A 21,243-nucleotide genomic window follows, 5' to 3' on the forward strand; every position below is an offset into this window, starting at 1 on the left:
TTCCAGCAACACATTTTCAGCTCTGATCTCCAGCATCTGCAGTCCTCACTTTCTCCTCCAACAGAAGATACTGCCAACTATTCAGACTAGTCACTCACCTTGCACATTGCGTATGTCAGCTTTATCATTTTTTGTTTGCTGTATCCGTTGCGTGTCTATCTTTTTCTTCAGACGATGAATTTCACTGCGTAAGTCGGAGATAATATTGGTGTACTGTGCAATATGATAGGACACATTCATCAAATTGCGTTTTACCTGGTGTATGAAATAAAACTCTCATTAGACACTGGATATGCCAAAACGATCCTAATTCAATGGGCAATAACAAACTAGATTGAAGTTCCAACTATAGCTTGTAAAAGAAATTGCCTCTTTCCCAAATTTGGGATCAAAATCTAATTGTTGTCCTTTGCGGTAACCTAACACATTTCTTAGCATTTTACTCTGAATTTTCATTTCTTGACACAAGGTTGTTCCATGTGAAGAAAAAAATGCAATGAAAAGAACATGATAAGTTGATGTTATTGTGAAATAATGACTCTATTATGTTTTGGAAAAAAAAGATGCAGCAAGTCATGTCAAAAAAAACTAGCAAACATTCTAGATACTACTAGATTCTAGGTTCCTGAAGAAGGGCTCATGCCCGAAATGTCGATTTTCCTGCTCCTTGGATGCTGCCTGACCTGCTGCGCTTTTCTAGCAACACATTTTCAGCTCTGATCTCCAGCATCTGCAGTCCTCACTTTCTCCCATTCTAGAAACTACACCTATTCTGAAAATTTTGATCCTCTTCCAAATCATTGAATTGCTTTTCTGTAGAGTTAAGGCTAGATCCCTGGGAATAGATTGATTTTAAATCTTACAAATACCCAATTTTTTTTTAAATACTGGAGGTTACTCAATTCGATGCTCTTCCATTGGCAATGCCTGAAGCTAAAAGCTGTTCATAAAGAATAAATAGGCATATACCTGAACCAGAGAAAAGAAAGCATCACCTTTGTCTCAGATACAGTGGAACTTTCTGAAAGTTGCTTACTCATGTAGCTGAATTATGAAATGAACTTGAACTTCTGACCTACTTACAAATCATACACTTAGAAGCTTGTGTACAGTAATGCACTTGAACAGTGTAAAAATTACTGTAAGATTAAAACAATTGGAGGAATATAGAAACTGGGCGTGACTTGGACCTTTCAGAAAATCAGTACTAATCACTAGAAGAGGTAACGGAAGAAATAACAAATAAATAAATAAACTGGAAAAAAAAGGTAGGTGGAAGCGAAGGAATTGAGTCAATTTAGCCTGTTTTAAAACCTCAGGAAATCTAAAGGTGATTCAAAGCCATTTTTTATTTTCCAAGGTTAGCCACTACTGCAACAGAGGGAACCACAGATGCTCATTTATGTACAAGGCCCCTCAATATAAAAATCAGTGATCAACAGTGCAGCACACAGAATGTCTTTTTGAGCTGGTAATGTGGTATATGAATTTCTGTGTCACCATGATCCCACATGCATGGACTATATATCCTACTGACTAGAGGATCATATTAAATGACATATCCTTTCAGGTATTCACAACAGAGAGTGTCATGACTACACTCAACTGACTTGTGCTTTAAAATCTCAGAACACAATGTCTAATATTAGATGTGATTCTGGAATTGGATGACACTTGCTTAACAATCTTGTAAAGGTTTATAAAATCATGAGGGGTATGGATAGGGCTTATAGACAAGGACTTTTTCACAGGGGAGGGGAGTCCAAAACTTGAGGGCATAGGTTTAGTGTGAGAGGGGAAAGATATAAAAGGGACCTTAGGGGCAACATTTTCACATAGAGGGTGGGGTGTGGATGGAACGAGGAAGTGATGAAGGCTAGTACAATTACAACATTTAACATTACTGATGCCCGAAATATCAATTTTCCTGCTCCTCGGATGTTGCCTGACCTGTTATGCTTTTCCAGCTAATCTTGACTCTAATCTCCACCATCTGTAGTACTCACTTCTGCCCAACATTTAAAAGGGACCTAGATGGGTACATGAATAGAAGGTGTTTAGAGAGATATGGGCCAAATGCTGGCTGATTAATTCAGGATATCTGGTCAGCATGGAGGAGTTGTACTGTGGGTCTGTTTCCGTGATGTACAACACTATGACTAATCTAAAATGTACAATGAATTATATTGACAACCAAATTAAGATCATGTTGGACTTGCCATGCGGCTCACTTACACTTGCTAATAGCTATATTCATAGATAGGGACCTATCCTTTGCAGGAAAACAAGGACTATCCAGGCATTTCACATTTGTAAAATTAAACAGAAGCCTGAGAGACAATAGTTCCTAGGTACATTCTCCATGATAATGCCTTGATCAATCAGTCAACTCTGCAAAAATCAGCTCTCTGTTCTCCTGAAATATAAATTATTGATCCTTTTGAAATTTGGTATTCTTTAGTCTGTCCTGATGAATGCAAGATGAATCAAAAGTATGTCCCTTTTTACAGCAACATTAGACATTAATGATTTAATTTGCAGAATGATTCAGACAAGTGACATTGAAGTAACTCAAAATGATTATTTTTCTTGATTCTTTATCTATTAATTTCTTTAAATATATGTATTATAAATTTAAAAGGTGGAAATAATGTAATGCATGTATTGACAGAATTGCCTGATTCTTACCCTGGTTTTAATGTTTTTGGCACGGTCTGCGTAAGTGAGGGTATTGCGTGATTCCTCAAAGGAAAGGCTGGCTGGACTGATGTGAGCGATCATCACAGTCCGGCTGTTTCCACCCAAAGAATCCTGCCGTGGGAAAGAAGGACATAAACTGAGAAATGGAAAACCGGTGTTTGCCTGTTAATGGAACTGATTGTTGAGAAGAGGTACTGAAAACCCAATAAACTTAAATAACATGAACATTAACAATAAAATTGCAGTTTTATGCTAAACGTTTATTGTTTAATGAAGAATTATACCTATTCTCAACAATAGCAATAGTCACAGTTTGATTTCACATATCCTGCAACAAAGTTCAGGGAAAGCTGAATGTAATACTTGAGTGTGTGACAAAGCTGTTCCTTTAACAAGGTTAGGTTGTCCTTAATTTTTTCTTCAGGAGGTCGTAAAAATACAGGTTCCGAAAAGTCTGAGTTTAGATGGATTTTCGGGCCAATTTGATAATCTCTAACAGATATTGCCTCAGACAGAAGGCGCTCAAGTTTAAAAAAAAACACTTGTACAATGTAAAGGGAGTGGCCAGATCTCCCAACTAAGCTATTGCCTGTTTTATTTTTCAGTAGTAGTGACGAAAGGCTGCTGGAAGCGAGCTCAAGCTGGTTCTCTCTCTCTGACTTCTATCCTGAAAGACCCTTTGTTTGAATTTACCTTTTGTGCCAAGGAGCGTTTACAGGAATTTTTGCAAGTATTTTGGAACAGCATCATTAATTTGGGATAGTCTGTTGGGTTTTTGGATAGGATAGGTTATTTGGTGTTTTGTTTCTGTTATTTGTGTTTCATTCAGTAATCTTGTAAATAAATTGTTTTGTTTAAAACTAAGTGGTTTGACCAGCTGATTCTCTCCTGGAATATCCACTGTACACCTGCTTAAAACAACTAGCCAAGTCTTCTTGAAATGTTTTGAGGGGGTCTGGCCTGGTCCATAACAAGTGGTAGTGAAAAGGGATGACATTGTATTGACATACATGTAATCCTACTCCACACACACACACACACACACACACATATCCTTATACCTTCAGCAATCGTGTCAGCTTGCTGTCCCGGTAATTGACGTATTTATTTCCTCCCCTCTCACTCAGAGCATTAATACAGTTTCCAAGTGCCAACAGTGACCGGTTGATGTGTGCTCCTTCCTTCATTCGTTTTCCACGGTTCTGCGTCTGTAAAACAACAGAAAAATTAAACTAATTACAACAAATTTATTGAACACATGATGAAACTGATGACTACAACAGTGGGGCCTTCAAAGGCTCATAGCAGATCACCACAATACAAAGCTTGGAATTAAATCCAATTGAAGATTTTTCCTGTAGTTTATAAATCTGATTTTCCACACCTCAAAATCTTTTTTAAAAAATCAGTTACATGTTCAGCAGGTGTAATGTGGAAAATTAAATGTACTTATGTTTGTGCACCTGTGATTTAAGATGTGAGGAAAGGTTAAAGATGTGAGATTGATAAGAGACTGGGTGTAAGTATCATGAGAATGCATTTGTTAATGAGATTATAACCTTGGCGTCATCAAAGACATGCTACCAAAACTCTGAGGAGAGAGGAATGGAGGGAACAGTATTTGAGAGCTGTAATCAGTATTCCATACATTTGCATATAAATAAAGAACCCTGAGTGACACATAATCATCATTTTTAGAGAAGGTGGAGACAGATGCACCAGACGTAGCTAAGTATGGTATCTTCAAGAGTTAGGTAGAGTGGCAAGGTCTTGATGGGGAGAGTGCATTGAGAGCATAAGGAGGACCTTTTAGCTCTCAAATGACTCCCTCATGCCGACCACAATTCACAACATTTTTAAAGTTCTGTGAAGCATGACTGTTTAACAATCTGATCTGGTTCAATGAAAGTGACAAAGAATGAGACCATGTCTGTCTTCAGCCAGGTAAGATTTGCAGGCTTCAGTTCAAGATGCACTCTTAAAAAGCACGCCTAAAAATGTGGAGAGCTTGGGAATATGGCCAATGATTCCAGAATCAGGACCTATCCATTATTGTTAATGGTCCATGAGTCATCCTGATAGTGAAAACCCAATCAATTGACCTGGCATCATGTTGGTATCATTAACCAATCAGTCCCTTTCACAGCAAATACATAAGTAGTATGCCTAGCAACAACCAGCAGCAAACCATTAGAAAACAACCATCTACTGGGCTTACAACAAGAAAGACATTATGTTGAAACAGAGCTGAGGAGCCATCTAGTCACCATGAAAAGTCATAATTCATAATTAGTTGTCAGTTACCAGATACCAATATGCATCAACAGAAGCCAGCTTCATTTTTTTCTGTTTCATTATCTTTACATATTTCTGGGAATTGTAGGTTTGGAGATCCTTTCTTTTCCCTGAAGACAATGTATCTCCTTGTTGAAGATCATAATTAGTCGTAGAGATGTACTACATGGAAACGCACCCTTCAGTCCAATTTGTCCATGCTGACCAGATATCCTAAATTAATCTAGTCCCATTTGCAGCATTTGGCCAGATGCCTTTTAAATGCTGCAATTTTACCAACCTCTACCACTTCCCCAGGCAGCTCATTCCATACACGTCCCACCCTCTGCATGAAAACGTTGCCCCTTCGGTCCCTTTAAAATTTTTCCCTTCTCACCCTAAACCTCTGCCATCTAGTTTTGAACTCCCCCACCCTGGGGAAAAGATCTTGGTTATTTATCCTGTCCATGTCCCTCATGATTTTATAAACATCTACAAGGTCATCCGTTAGCCTCCAAACACTCCAGGGAAAATAGCTCAAGTCTGTTCAGCCTCTCCCATCACCTCAAACCCCGCACCCCCCACCAAACACAGGCAACATCCTTGTAAATCTTTTCTGAATCCTTTCAAGTTTCACAACATCCTTCCTATAGCAGAAGACCAGAAATGCATGCAGTATTCCAATAATGGCCTAACCAATGTTCTTTACAGCTGCAATATGAGCTCTCAATTCCTATATTCCTATATTTGTAGCTTGGTTTATTGATTCCAATCTACCTGGGCCAGATCTCCTTACAACACATTTGTTTCACAAAAGTATTTTTTACATTTGATCAGCAGTGCTAACCACTGTGCCACCGTGCCGCCCAAAATTTGTAGCTTGGTTTATTGATTCCAATCTACCTGGGCCAGATCTCCTTACAACACATTTGTTTCACAAAAGTATTTTTTACATTTGATTGTACCTTTTTGTTTTAGCATAATTAACCTAAACCTAATGATGTTATGATCACTATTTCCCAAATGCACCATCATTGAAATATCCACAGCTTACTTCATTCTACAGAACAAAAACAGGCACTTCTTTGATCATCATTGGGCCTAATACACACTGATCAAGAAAGTTTTCTTGTATACATTTTAGTAATTTTGCCTCCCCAACTACTTTTGACCCTTCATACAGGTGAATGAGTTACACTCAGCTTTTACTAACTAATTTTGAATTGATATTATAGTCTAATAAAAATAAAGGCTCACTGGTCACACAATTCTTAGGTTTCTAATGTTCCTTTCCCTGAAGCATTTTGCTGCCTCTCTAGCAGTCATGTTATCTTGCTGTGACAAATGCATTTTACATGGGATGATGCTCCCGCATTTATAGCAGCCCAGAGTAACCCATTCGTTCATCCAAAAGTAGATATACATCACACACCATGGTCTCCTTCAACAGCAACCATTACATAATCATTGTAATGCCATGTGGATATATTCAATATATGTGTCCCTAATCATTCAAAACATTCACATAAAGAAGAAACCTTTATGGTAATACCAGAAGTCCAATTATTATTATTTAAGAATATGTTGATGAATATCAACAGAACCATGTCATTGGGGATTGAAGTCATTTGTTGAAAATTTGTATGAAAAATGCACAGAATGGTTTGAAAATGCAAATTTCACAATAGATTACTGACCAATTTCAATTATAACACAATCTTCTCTGGAAAACAAAACAGGTAAAATCAGCAGTTTCTGTTTTCATCAGTTCAAAATTTATGAAATGCTTGACCCAGATATTTTGTTATTTGTTTTCCATAATGTTTTGCTGCAAATTTGAATGGAACTAACATTCCTGACGAAGGGTTTATGCCTGAAACGTCGATACTCCTACTTCTTGGATGCTGTCAGAACTGCTGTGCTTTTCCAGCACCACACTTTTCGACTCTGGAGTTATAATTGTCCTTTTAAAGGAAAGTGTGTCATATTAACAGGCAAACAGCGTTTCACGTTTGAATTACTGAACTTGTTTATTGTTAGTTACAAATACTCACTAGCCATGTTCCAGGTTAACCATTATGGCTCATATTCTGGGGGCAAACCTTTCTGTCCACATTGCATGATTCATACTCAATTTTGGCAGAGCCACTGATGGTGAGAGAAACATCTTTTAAGAACAATCATGTAAATCGATCGCAGGAAGTAAAACTGGCAAAAGTGGTCAGTCCTGGCCTGCACAGTAACAGCTGTACAAAGCAAAGCAATAAAACGTAAGCAATCAGAAATGTGACCAGAAGTCATTGTGCAGAAATGTCAATTGATCTGAAACTTTAACTTCTGTTTCTCTTTCCACAGGTGCTGTCTGCAATTCAGGTTTTTTAAGCTTTCAACTAAAGCCACATTCCTTTCTATGGCCAGTAGGTGGTGGTGTGAACCAGTCTGAGTAATGCTGCCTGAACTGCTGTGCTCTTCCAGCACCACTGATCCAGAATCTGGTTTCCAGCATCCGCAGTCATTGTTTTTACCTGAGTAATGCATACCCAATTCCTTCCTGCCCTTCTGCCACTGTTGTGTCAGTTAGCGTAAGGCTATGGATCTAAGTTACTGCAACTACACTCAACATTTATTTTCATATCAGCACTAATAGCCTTAACATTCTAGAATTGTGTTTTAAAATTGCTTGAAACAGGGGCATGACCTGTACAAATCTGTATAGGGTATGATGGGTTTTTAATCTATTGGCACAGTACACAGCCATTCCTTACTTTAACTCTGCTACAGCTATAATTGGTGGCTTTTGTGCTACACTGAGCTAATGGTTTATTATATCGTCATTTAAATATTAAAGTGGGTATTGCACAAAAGCATAACAGAAAATTATACAAAATGTCAACTTCAGTGCAAGGAGATAATTTCAACCAATTATGGTAATTATAAAATAAAGGCTCCAAGACATCACGTCATAGTGAATGGTTTCCTCACTAACTTCCCGAAACAATAATGATATGAAAAGGATACTAATGAGCAGATATCTAACACAACTAATGAGAAACAATTGAACTTTTTTTGGTGACATTCATGTTTGGAAGTGTCAAAACCCTGACTTGTAGCATAGATTAATCTGGTTACGCAGTAATTACTACAAATTACTACAGCAACCAAACAAGGAAAACAAATCTGATTTAAAATTACCATAGCATATAATTTCAAATCAAAAATATAGATGTTTTTGGTGAGAAAGTGATTTTTTTCCTCAAATAGTTTCTTCCACCCTTGCCTCGGAACGTGCAGTGTCATGACCTGCAGGTATCCTCTGGCACCTTGTTGAATTATTACTACGCGAGTTTTTAAAGGGAATCTGGATAGGTGGCACAGCGGCTCAATGGTTAGCACTGCTGCCTCACAGTGCCAGGGATGGTTAGCACTGCTGCCTCACAGTGCCAGGGATCCGGGTTTGATCCCAGCCTCGGGTGACTGTCGGTGTGGAGTCTGCACATTCTCCCCGTGTCTATGTGGGTTTCCTCCGGGTGCTCCGGTTTCCTCCCACAGTTCAAAGATTTGCAGGTTAAGTGAATTGGCCATGCTAAATTGCCCATAATGTTCAGGGATGTGTAAGTTAGGTGCATTAGTTAGGGGGAAATGTAGAGGAATGGGTCTGAGTGGGATATGCTTTGGAGGGTTGGTGTGGACCTGCTAGGTCGAAGGGCTTGTTTCCAAACTGTAGGGATTCTAATAATGGGATATTCAATCAGAAGAGGATTCGCCTATCTGCTATTTTACACATAAATATTTTCAGCAGTTAGATCAGTACCCAGCAGGATAATGGATCAAGTTTCCTGCTCTGTAAGCCCAGTAGCAGTCTAGCCAATTGTAATGTGACTACCACAGCCATGCCAAGGAGATATCTCAGCATAGCTCATGTTCAAGCCTCAATCTTAAATAAGATTTAACATTTTCAATTCATCTTAAAATAGTAATTCTTTAAAATAACTACTTTATTTCAACAAAAAAAAGCAAAGCACTGGAGATTCTGGAAAGCTGAACTCAAAACCTACCTCCAGTATCCACAGCTTTCTGCTCCACAGCAACTTCTTCAAATGTAGACACATTAATTGTGATAACATGTTGAAATGTTAACTCAATATTGAGTTCAATAATGTTAGTGCCCAAGCATCTTTACTTCCATTCTTTCTCCCAACCCTCAAACGCCAGGTCTTGTGATCACATGGTCTGCTACCACAACCAACCCATTGCCACCTAATGATGGTCCCCATTAGCAGCTATTGATTCTCCCACGCTGAACTTTACCCATTTCTTTGTCTGCCCAACAGCTGTTTGCTTTCTCTGGGCCCCACTTCCACCCATTGTTTACTCTGCTCCGTTCCCCCCAGACTCCATCTTCAGCATTTTCCTCGGTACAATCAGTTCTGAAGACGGGTGACTGGACTCAAAATGTTAAGTTTGCTTTCTCTCCACAGATGCTGCCATACCTGCTGAGTTTCTTCAGTAGACAAGCAGGAAGCTGGGAGAACACAGCAAGCCAGGCAGCATCAGGAGGTGGAAAAGTCAACGTTTCGAGTGTAACCCTTCTCCTGATGCTGCCTGGCTTGCTGTGATCTCCCAGCTTCTTGCTTGTCTACCTTGGATTCCAGCATCTGCAGTTTTCTTTTGTCTCTAACCACGTTTGTACCTGCTGAGTTTCTCCAGCAATTTCTATTTTTGTTTTGAATTTCCAGCAAGCGCAGTTCTTTGGTTTTTAAAAACATACTCAAATTACTTGCGTTGGATTCACCAACACTTAATCCATGAGTTTTGAGAAATTATGTCCTTCTAAACATGTGTTCTGGATTATCATTTTGATAGCACTGACACCATTCTGAAGTAATTAGGGATTAAGACTTTTACTTTCCTAACCCTAAAAAAGTCGCATCCCAATGACATAACAGCAGGGAGACCAGAATAGCACTCAGTATTGCAAACATGGCCTAAGTGGTGGTCCTGTACAGCCACAACATGACCTCCCCAACTCTTATACAGGTGTTGTGAAACTTAAAAGGGTTCAGAAAAGACTTACAAGGATGTTGCCAGGGTTGGAGGGTTTGAGGTATAGGGAGAGGCTGAATTTTCCTTGGAGCATCAGAGACTGAGGGGTGATCTTATAGAGGTTTATAAAATTATGAGGTGCATGGATAGAGTAAATAGACAAAGTTTTTTTCCCCAGGACTGGTGAGTCCAAACCTAGGGGGCATAGGTTTAAGGTGAGATGGGAACGATTTAAAAAGGATCTAACACAGAGGGTGGTGCGTGTATGGAATGAGCTGCTGGAGGAAGTGGTGGAGGCTGGTGGAATTACAACATTTAAAAGGCATCTGAATGGGTATATGAATACGAAGGGGTTAGAGGGATATGGTCCCCATGCTGGCAAATGGGACTAGATTAATTTAGGACATATGGTCAGCATGGACGAGTTGGACCAAAGGGTCTGTTTCCTTGCTGTGCATCTCTATCACTCTGTGACTCTGTGGTCTTAAAAATCTTTAATTTATACCTGTATCAATGCAATTAAAATACAATAAAATGCCTTTTTTGTGTGTTTTTCACTTTAGCAGGAATGTAACATTTACCCAACTCCATTCTGTTTGCATCCTGCCTAATTATTCTGGATAGTTTATTAGAATTCCAGAAAACATTCTATGCAGCAGCAACCTATAGGTGTTAACTACAGGAACGTATTGAGAATGTTAATACCATTTTAGTGCCAAAATAAAGCCCAAAACATGTTTATGACAATCACTTCAGCTTTACATTTTCTCAAATTTTTTTATTTATGTTCTACCGCTCTGCCCTCATCAATTCTCTTTGTTACTTCTTCAGAAAACTCAATCAAGTTTGTGAGACATGATTTCCCATGCACAAAGCCATGTTGACTATCCCGAATCAGTCCTTGCCTTTCCAAATACATGTACATCCTGTCCCTCAGGATTCCCTCCAACAACTTGCTCACCACCGATGTCAGACTCACTGGTCTATAGTTCTCTGGCTTGTCCTTACCATCTTTCTTAAACAGTGGCACCACGTTAGCCAACCTCCAGTCTTCTGGCACCTCACCTGTGACTATCGATGATACAAATATCTCAGCAAGAGGCCCAGCAACCACTTCCCTAGCTTTCCACAGAGTTCGAGGGTACACCTGATCAGGTCCTGGGGATTTATCCATTTTTATGTATTTCAAGACATCCAGCACTTCCTCCTCTGTAATCTGACATTTTCAAGATGTCACCATCTATTTCCCTACAGTCTATATCTTCCATGTCATTTCCCAAAGGAAACACTGATGCAAAATACTATCTCCCCCACCTCCTGTGGCTCCACACAAAGGCCGCCTTGCTGATCTTTGAGGGGCCCTATTCTCTCCCTAGTTACTCTTTTGACCTTAATGTATTTGCAAAAACCTTTTGGATTCTCCTCAACTATTTGCCAAAGCTATCTCATGTCCCCTTTTTGCCCTCCTGATTTCCCTCTTAAGTAATACTCCTACTGCCTCCTGTCTATACCTGATATATGCTTCCTTCTTTTTCTTAACCAAACCCTCAATTACTTTCATCATCCAGTATTCACTATACCTACTAGCCTTTCCTTTCACCCTAACAGGAACATACTGTCTCTGCAGTCTTGTTATCTCATTTCTGAAGGCTTCCTATTTTCCAGTCATCCCTTTATGTGCGAACATCAGCCCCTAATCAGCTTTTGAAAGTTCTTGCCTAATACCAATATAAATGATTTGGATGTGAGCTTAAAAGGTATAGTTACTAAGTTTGCAGATGACACCAAAAGTGGAGGTGTAGTGAACAGCGAAGAAGGTTACCTCGGATTATAACAGGATCTTGATCAGATGAGACGATGGGCTGAGTAGCAGCAGACGGAGTTTAATTTAAATGCATTTTGGGAAAGCAAATCTTAGCAGAACTTACACACTTAATGGTAAGGTCCTAGGGCATGTTGCTAAACAAAAAGACCTTAGAGTGCAAGTTCATAGCTCCTTGAAAGTGGAGTCGCAGGTAGATAGGACAGTGTAAAAGGCGTTTGGTATGCCTTCCTTTATTGGTCAGAGTATTGAGTACAGGAGTGGGAGGTCATGTTGCGACTGTACAGGATGTTGGTTAGGCCACTGTTGGAATATTGTGTACAATTCTGGTCTCCTTCCTATCAGAAGGATGTTGTGAAACTTGAAAGGGTTCAGAAAAGATTTACAAGGGTTGCCAGTGTTGGAGGATTTGTGCTATGAGGAGAAGCTGAACAAGCTAGGGCTGTTTTCCCTGGAGCGTAGGAGGCTGAGGGGTGATCGTATAGAGGTTTACAAAATGATGAGGGGCATGGATAGAATAAATAGACAAGGTCCTTTCCCTGGTATGGAGGAGTCCAGAACTAGAGGGCATAGGTTTAGGGTGAGAGGGGCAAGATATAAAAGAGACCTAAGTGGCAACTTGTTCACACAGAGGGTGGTGCGTGTATGAAATGAGCTGCCAGAGGAAGTGGTGGAGGCTGGTACAATTGCAACATTTAAAAGGGATCTGGATGGGTATACGAATAGGAAGGGTTTGGAGGGATAAGGGCCGGGTGCTGGCAGGTGGGACTAGATTGGGGTGGGATGTCTGGTCGAAGGGTCTGTTTCCGTGCTGTACATCTCTATGACTCTATGTAAATCTCCGATTTATTCTAACAGGGATAACAGTAACATAGCAGTAATATTACTGAGTAGTAATTCATGCTAACACTCTGGCACACCAATTCAAATGTAGCCCTAGCAGCTGATGGAATTTAAATTCCGTTGATAAACATCTAAGGTTAAAAGCTAGTCCCCATACTGGTAACGATGGAAGTATCATTGAAAGCTGGACTCGGACATATTTCCATGGAAGCAGAGCATTGGAGGTTGAGCGGTAACCTTACAGAAGTTCAATAAATCACAAGGCAAAAGAAAAGGTGAATAGCCAAGGTCTTCTTCCAAGGGAAGGAGGAGTCCAAAACTAGAGAGCATAGATTTATGGTGAGAGGGTAAAGTGACCTGAAGGGCAAGTTTTTCACAGAGGGTGATGTGTGAATCGAATGAGCTGTCACAAGAAGTGGTAGAGGCAGGTGCAATTGCAACATTTAAAGACATTTGGATGTGTACATTTGGAAAGGATTAAGGGATATGGTCCAAATGTAGGCAAATGGAACTACAGCTGTAGTTTAGTTTAGGATACTTGGTCAGCATGGACGAGTTGGACCAAAGGGTCGGTTTCCATACTCTATGACTCTATAGTTGTAAACCCAGATCCACAGTTATGTGGATAACTCTAAGCTGTGCTCTGAATTGTTTTGAAAGCCAATGGCAAATAGAATGTTGAAGAAATTCTGGGCTTACCAGCAATGCCCAGTCCCCATTGCAGAACAAGCACAAATCTTCAAGCGATTTTGAGATACTGCAACAAGCTTACAAGAGAGGCACATGTGACATACCTGTGAAGCTCTCTCAGATCCTGCAAGGTCAATCATGAATAAACGCCCGATTCGTACTTCCTGCAAAATGTTTTTGATGCGACTCTTCTGCCTAACGGTGACTTGCAGGACAGCGTGAGACCGAGAGGAGGTTTTGTTGGCTGCTGTGGGTTCCTGTGTTCTCTGTTTGTTGCCTTTCACCAACAGCTGCATTATCTAACCAGAAAGAAAAGGTTCAGTTCAGACTATGTCGAATGTATAGCAATATAAACATGCAACAGAGGCCAACAGGTCTTTGCAGGTGTTTATGTTCCACCCCAGCCGTCTCCTGGCCTTCTTCATCTAACCACATCAGCATTCTTTCCTCCCTCATGTTCCCAACTAGCTTTCTCTTCAATAATTCACCCCTTTGCAAAGCTTTCCTGTTCTTTATGACACTTGTGCCTTCTACTCTTTTGTTCTGTCCTGCTCTCCTTCCTTTCCCTGCCTCTCTGTATGCTTAAACCTGTTCAATCTGTAATGTCTTCAAGTTCTCCTGAAAGATCACTGTCCGAAAAAGTGAATTCTGTTCCCTTCTCCACAGATTCTGGCTGAATCGATGCATAGTTGCAGCATTTTCTAAAAATATTGTACTTTGCAGTACTTTGCCTTTGGAATACTGTTAATTGTTGAACCCAGGTAAAGGAATCAAATTCATTAAACCCAAACAAAGCAATAGTTAGACTTCAAAGAAATGAGTTCCAAAGCCAGTGAAGGTTAATCTGTTATTTTGCCCTTTTTTTTAGGTAGTTGGAATATAACTTTATTAACATAACAACTTTATGATCCCACCAAAAAGTTAACAAAATATGGAGGAATGACATTAACATACAACTTGTAACGATGTATATTGTGATTCTACTTGCACCATAAATTAAATTATGCATATAGGCCAATGTTGCAGTCTATCAATACAGTTTTATTATCAAGTACACAGGTCCAAGTGTAAAGGAAATTGTCATACTGTACACCATTCAATCCCAATTACAACTCCTTTAGCTCCCTTAAGATTTCAAGGTTATAAGCAGTTAAGTTCTGTTCAGTTAATGAACTGGCAAACTCGCTGCATCACAGGACAGAGCCTATGAAACTAGGCTGCTGGTGCTTGACTCCAGCCATTAAATGAGAAGGAGAATCGACATTTCGGGCATAAGCCCTTCTTCAGGAAATTATACCCGAAACGCCGATTCTCCTTCTCCTTTGATGCTGCCTGACCTGCTGCGCTTTTCCAGCAACACATTTTTCAGCTCTGATCTCCAGCATCTGCAGTCCTCACTTTCTTCCAGCCATTAAATCACAGGTTGTCATCTTCATCTGGCAAAGCAGTGCTTTGAGCAGTCTTCAGGGCTTGCTTGTAACGTGCTGCTAATGCAGGGTCCACCTGAACCTCTGGTGGTACCAAAGCTGGCATAGCAACAAACTCTAAATTGGGATCTCCAATCAGCTTTCTAACAAGCCACAAAAATGGCTTCTCGAAGTTGTAATTAATTTTGGCAGAAATGTCATAGTACTGAAGATTTTTCTTCCTGTGGAAGACAATAGATTTTGCCTTCACTTTTCTGTCTTTAATATCAACTTTGTGGCCACACAACACAATGGGGAGGTTTTCACACACTCTCACCAAGTCTCTATGCCAGTTAGGCACACTCTTGTATATCACTTGTGAGGTTACATCAAACATAATAATTGAATGTAATAACCATTATGGAGACCACCAAATTTCTCCTGACCAACAGTATCCCAAACATTAAATTTAATGGGACCTCTGTTAGTATAGAACACAATTGGGTGAACTTCAACACCCAATGTTGCTACATACTTCTTTTCAAACTTGCCAGTCATGTGGCACTTCCCAAAAGTAGTTTTCCCAGTACCACCACCTCCAACAAGTACAAGCTTGAATTCAACTTGAGGTTTTTCTTGATCATCAATGGCCTTTTTAAAAAAAAAACTTCCAGAAACTTCTCTCCCTCAAAATGGATGCTTGAGCCTCAAAATCATTTTGACCTTTCTTAAGGATACATCTACCATTACCAGTGTTTACATGACAAGAAATACTTGAATGGAAGGAATTCATTTCTTAGAATAATATGGAGTTTCTTTCTATCAGATAAAGTGATCTTGATGCATGCCTGATGGAAAACTGAACGTGACCTTTCTGATATTCCTGCATTTCACCAATTAATACACCAATTATTGACAGAATTAAATAAAGCATATTCACATAACATATTAACATAAAATATTTGAAGGTTAGCAAATGCTTTATGGATGTAAATATTTGTGTGAGAAATGGGAAGCATAGCATTATTAATTGCTATTAAATGTTTCTAATTAAGAACACAGTGATGGAAATTTAAGAAGCACTTAGTCCCTGCACTGATCTTCACCAAATAATCCCTTAGGAGCTCATTAATTTCTCTAATCTGTTGCAGACAATATATCTATGACAGTATGATCATTGTGACAAGCCTATATCGGGTTATATTTTTATCGGAAATGTCCCATCGTATACCTTCAGTGCCAAACAGAATTGATGACCGAAAGATGTACACATTAACAATTAAATCACCAAACATTTGTTTGCGAATCAAGAAAAATGGCACACAAGACAGCTCTAAATGGATGCTCATTGATTTAACTGCTGACCTCAGAATGATCTAATATGAATCAGTTTTGAATGGCAATTGTTGCTCTGTCATTGCAGCCATAAGCATTTGCTTTCCAATAATCAATTTGCATTTAATGCCTGTTAAATACAGGTTACAGGGCTGTCAACTGTGGCATGATTAAAACTAACCACAGAAACAAATTGTAAGGTTGGACAATGGTCTGGATCAGAATTTACATTTGTCTATCAATATTAATACAATCATAGAATGGTTAAAGGACAGCAGGAAGCCATTTAGCTCTTCACGTCTCTGCTGACTCCTTGAAAGAGTAATTCATCTGGAAGCACTCCTCTACCCTTTTCATGCAGTCCTGTAAACTTTTATCTCTTCAGCTAAATTCAGGTAATCCCCAGGTTGCGAATGGGTTCTGTTCTTGAGTCTGTTCCTAAGTTGTTTTATTTGTAAGTTGGAACACAACTTAGAAAAATATAAAGGAGCTGTTCATAAGTTCAGGAATTGTTCATGTGTCAGATCTTTAAAATTACACTCCCAGATGAGATCATGTCTGTAAGCGCAAGCTCTTGTAAGTCAGACATTTGTAAATCGGAGACCCCCTGTGTTCAATTTGGTTTTGAAAGGCCACAATGGAATCTTCCCCTGACAGCACATTCCAGATGCCAACCGCTCATTGCATAAAAACGTTTTTCCTCATTTCAAATCTTTTGCCATTTACCTTAAATAGTATCCTCTGATTATCAATCTTTCTGTCAATAGGAACTGTCTCTCCTTATACTAATCTGTACAGACCCCTCATAGTTTGGAACACCTCTATCAAATTTCCACTCAATTCTCTCTTTCCTGAACTAGAACAACCACAGGTCCTTCAGTCTATCAGTGTAATCCCTGGGACCATTCCGATAAATCTTTTCTGCACACTCTCTTATTCCATTACATCCCTACAATATCATGCTCTAAATTGGACACCATGCACCAGTTGGGTCCAAATAGCATTTGGTACAGGTTCATCATAACTCCCTTGCTTGTGTGCGTGGTACTTCAATATATGAAGACTAGGATTGTGTTGACCTTCATATTCTCAACTTGTCTTGCCATATTCAATTATCTATGCACGTATAACTAGAGGTCTCTCTGATTCTGCACCTTATTTACAGTGTTACCTTTGTTTTGCCCAGTCTGTTTCTGTTTTTCCCAATCAGATTTATCACTTCAACCCCTCTGCCACATGTTCACCTATGTCATCAAGATCATCATATCCCCCACTCATTTTACAATATTTCCAAGTTTTGTGTAACCTGCAAATTCTGAAATTGTGCCTTGCACATACAAGTCTTCATCATTAATATGATAAACAAAACAGTAGTTCTGGTGCTGACCGCACTATATATCATCCTCCAGCCAAACACTACTCTGTTTCCTCTTACTCAGTCTACTTAGTATCCAGGCTGCCACTGGTCCTATTCCATGAGTTCACATTTGGTTGACAAGACTTTTATGTGGAGAAAGTGAGGTCTGCAGATGCTGGAGATCAGAGCTGGAAATGTGTTGCTGGAAAAGCGCAGCAAGTCAGGTATGTGGTATTTTATCAAACATCTTTTGGAAGTCCATGTACAGTGTATACCATATTTATCCTCATTACTCCCATCAATCTTTTGTCACCTCATAGATTATGATCATTGTTATGAAGGATTAAAAGCCACTGTTAACACAATTTTTCAATGTTATCCAATACATTACAGCCTTTCTTGCCTGCCTACTCATCTTTGAATATTGATTATCCAATGTATCACAATCTGTTTCTCTCTGCTCTGATCTTTCTTCAGGAGCACTCATTTTTATCATTTAATCAATGGCAGTTGTTCATTTTATACCTTGTGTCACCAAATCTGCTCCCAATTTACAATTTTGTCACACTGACCACTGATCTTTCCAAGTTCAGTTTCCCATCTCAATAGGATACTTGCCAATCTTGAGTTTTCTTTCAATGGGATCCATTAGTACAGACTGGCCTTTCAACAACACTGACATTCATTATCATCAAATGCATCAAACTACCAGGCATCTGATCTTCAATTGACACGAGGTATTAACTAAAGACCATATTTACATAACAATATTAAAAATAACAAAAAGAATGCCTTTGGCTGTCTAAACCTCTTCTGTCCTTAAACCCCTCCAATGATTTGGTTTCTTCAGCTAATTACAGGCAATCCCCAGGTTGCAAAAAGGTTCTGCTCTGGAGCCTGTTCACAAGAACCAGTCATAAGTACAGGAAATATTCATGTGTCATATCTTTAAAATTACACTCCGTTATGAGGTCATGTTTGTAAGTCAGATATTTGTAAATTGGGGACCACGTGTATTTAATTTGTTTTTGAAAGCCACAACAAAATCTCCTCTCAGACTGTCAGGCACCACTCACTGCATAAAACGTTTTCCTTCATATCAATTCCAAATTTCTATTTAAAGACTAATCTTGAGCATGCTTTTTGTTAACTGTCCTAATACATCTACACGGCTTGGTCATAGAGTCATAGAGATGTCCAGCATGGAAACAGATCCTTCGGTCCAACCCATCCATGCCGACCAGATATCCCAACCCAATCTAGTCCCACCTGCCAGCACTTGGCCCATATCCCTCCAAACCCTTCCTATTCATATACTCATTCAAATGCCTCTTAAATGTTGCAATTGTACCAGCCTCCACCACTTCCTCTGGCAGCTCATTCCATACACGCACCACCCTCTGCGTGAAACAGTTGACCCTTACTTATGTTTGATATTGTTCTTAGTAAACATCTTTAGTCATTTTACTAATTTACAGGTGCAATACAAACAGAACCATTTTAATAAACTAAGTAGCAAGATAGTAATAAATAATCACTTCTAATGCAAATATGCGCATTGCTGTTCTTGACCTTAAAATTTAATAGTTCACTCTGCATAATCTATAGCTTTCCAGATATTGATGTATCATAGCACAGTCAACAATTTTAATATATTGATTATGTCAAATATTTGTATAATATTTTTCTTGTATGAGTGGTCCTCCAACAGCATGTATTACCCTGGCTAAACATATAAAGTGTCAAATGTTTCACATCTATGTGGCACATGACATTAAGTAATAGTGACTCAAAAGCATCACAGATCAAATTCATATCAGAAAATAGATAATTAGACATTTTTGAGACAATACATTTATTTCATTATAACATATTTAAGAGTGATAGAGATGTACAGCACAGAAACAGATCCTTTGGTCCAACTCGTCTGTGCTGACCAGGTATCCCAACCCAATCTCATACCATTTGCTATGACTTGGCCCATATCCCTCTCAGCTGAAAATGTGTTGCTGGAAAATCGCAGCAGGTCAGGCAGCATCCAAGGAGCAGGAGAATCGCCGTTTCAGGCATGAGCCCTTCTTCACTCCTGAAACGTCGATTCTCCTGCTCCTTGGATGCTGCCTGACCTGCTGCGCTTTTCCAGCAACACATTTTCAGCTCTGATCTCCAGCATCTGCAGTCCTCACTTTCTCCATATCCCTCTCAACCCTTCCTATTCATGTACCCTTCCAGATACCTTTTAAATGTTGTAATTGTACCAGCCTCCACCACTTCCTCTGGTAGCTCATTCCATACACGCACCACCCTCTGCATGAAAAAGTTGTCCCTTACGTCCCTTTTAGATCTTTCCCCTCTCACCTTAAACCAATGCCCTCTAGTTTTGGATTTCTCCATTTAGGGAAAGACCTTGGCTATTTATCCTATTCATGCCCTTCATGATTTTATCAACCTCTATAATGTCACCTCTCAGTCTCCAATACTACAGGGAATATAGCCCCAGTCTATTCAGCCTCTCCAGTCCTGGCAACACCTTTGTAAATCTTTTCTGAACCCTTTCAAGTTTCACAATATCCTTCCTATAGCAGGGAGACCAGATTGCACACAGTATTCCAAAAGTGGTCTAACCAATGTCTTGTACAGCCTTAACCCAACCAATAATCTATCTGAATTACCAAAGTACAGCAATTTATAGACTAAAACTGAGAAGAGCCAAGCAACTCTTAAATACAGGTCAAACCTCATAAATACATCATGAAACGTACTACTAATTATGTAATCCCTTATTTTTTCATAATTAAAAAATATTTACAGGCTATTTTATTCCAACAGCATGAGTGAAAAACTTACACTAAATGTACTTTATACTATATTCAGTCAAAACACAATTGAATTGCACATGAACTGTGTATATAACAAGTAGGGTTGTGTGCCACTGATTTGATTTACATTCCAAAAAGAAGAATAACTGATGAGAAATCTATTTACAAGAGAGCTATTGCAGACAATAAACCAAATGCAATATCACATTGTCCAACCTCAAATTAAAATTTTATTTCTATCACAAGCTACAATGCAAACGTTGTACATTTCAAGTTTGAAGCCCTTTCAGATAGGGGTACACAACAGATATGCCAAATGATAACTCCGTGCAATCAATTATCAGATCAAATGCAATAAAAATGTCACCAAATACTAAATAAAATTAATTTACAAAGCATCATTAACATGTCAGCAAATCAATCAATATATCAGCAGGAGGAGATTTTGTTTTTGAATATGCTGATCTCAAATGACACTGTTGGGTGTTTTGCTCTTACAATTACATGGTTTTGAAGGCCATTGAGTTACTCCCCTAAGTAAAAACAAAAACAAAATCTGGAAATATTCATCAGGTCACAAAACATCTATGAAGAGGGGAATGAAAATGAAATGAAATGTCAGCAACCTGAAATATTAATTCTTGCTTCTCTCTCCAAGCTTGCAGCTGGACCTGTGAGTATTTCCAACATTTTCTTCTATTATTTAATATTTCCAGCATAGAACATAGAACATAGAAGAATACAGCGCAGTACAGGCCCTTCGGCCCTCGATGTTGCGCCGATCCAAGCCCACCTAACCTACACTAGCCCACTATCCTCCATATGCCTATCCAATGCCCGCTTAAATGCCCATAATGAGGGAGAGTCCACCACTGCTACTGGCAGAGCATTCCATGAACTCACGACTCGCTGAGTAAAGAACCTACACCTAACATCTGTCCTATACCTAGCACC

At 39.2% G+C, this 21,243-nt stretch overlaps 2 protein-coding genes across 7 annotated transcripts in view; both read right to left on the bottom strand.

Moving 5' to 3' along the window:
• kif19 (kinesin family member 19) overlaps positions 1–21,243 on the bottom strand; it is a 230,757-nt gene that overhangs the window by 44,350 nt on the left and 165,164 nt on the right. For all 6 annotated transcript variants that reach the window (XM_043714732.1, XM_043714731.1, XM_043714729.1 and 3 more), the window contains 4 exons: positions 13,477–13,671; positions 3,762–3,908; positions 2,689–2,811; positions 99–255 (listed from right to left, as the gene is read on the bottom strand). In XM_043714732.1, coding sequence (XP_043570667.1) covers positions 99–255; positions 2,689–2,811; positions 3,762–3,908; positions 13,477–13,671 — 622 coding nt within the window. The remainder of the gene's footprint in view (positions 1–98; positions 256–2,688; positions 2,812–3,761; positions 3,909–13,476; positions 13,672–21,243) is intronic.
• On the bottom strand, positions 14,789–15,190 carry LOC122562146 (GTP-binding nuclear protein Ran-like). The gene has a single exon (XM_043714735.1). The coding sequence runs from the start codon at positions 15,173–15,175 to the stop codon at positions 14,789–14,791; it is 387 nt and encodes a 128-aa protein (XP_043570670.1). The 5' UTR covers positions 15,176–15,190.

This window comes from Chiloscyllium plagiosum, chromosome 24, assembly GCF_004010195.1.
Source record: "Chiloscyllium plagiosum isolate BGI_BamShark_2017 chromosome 24, ASM401019v2, whole genome shotgun sequence".
Lineage (NCBI taxonomy): Eukaryota > Metazoa > Chordata > Chondrichthyes > Orectolobiformes > Hemiscylliidae > Chiloscyllium > Chiloscyllium plagiosum.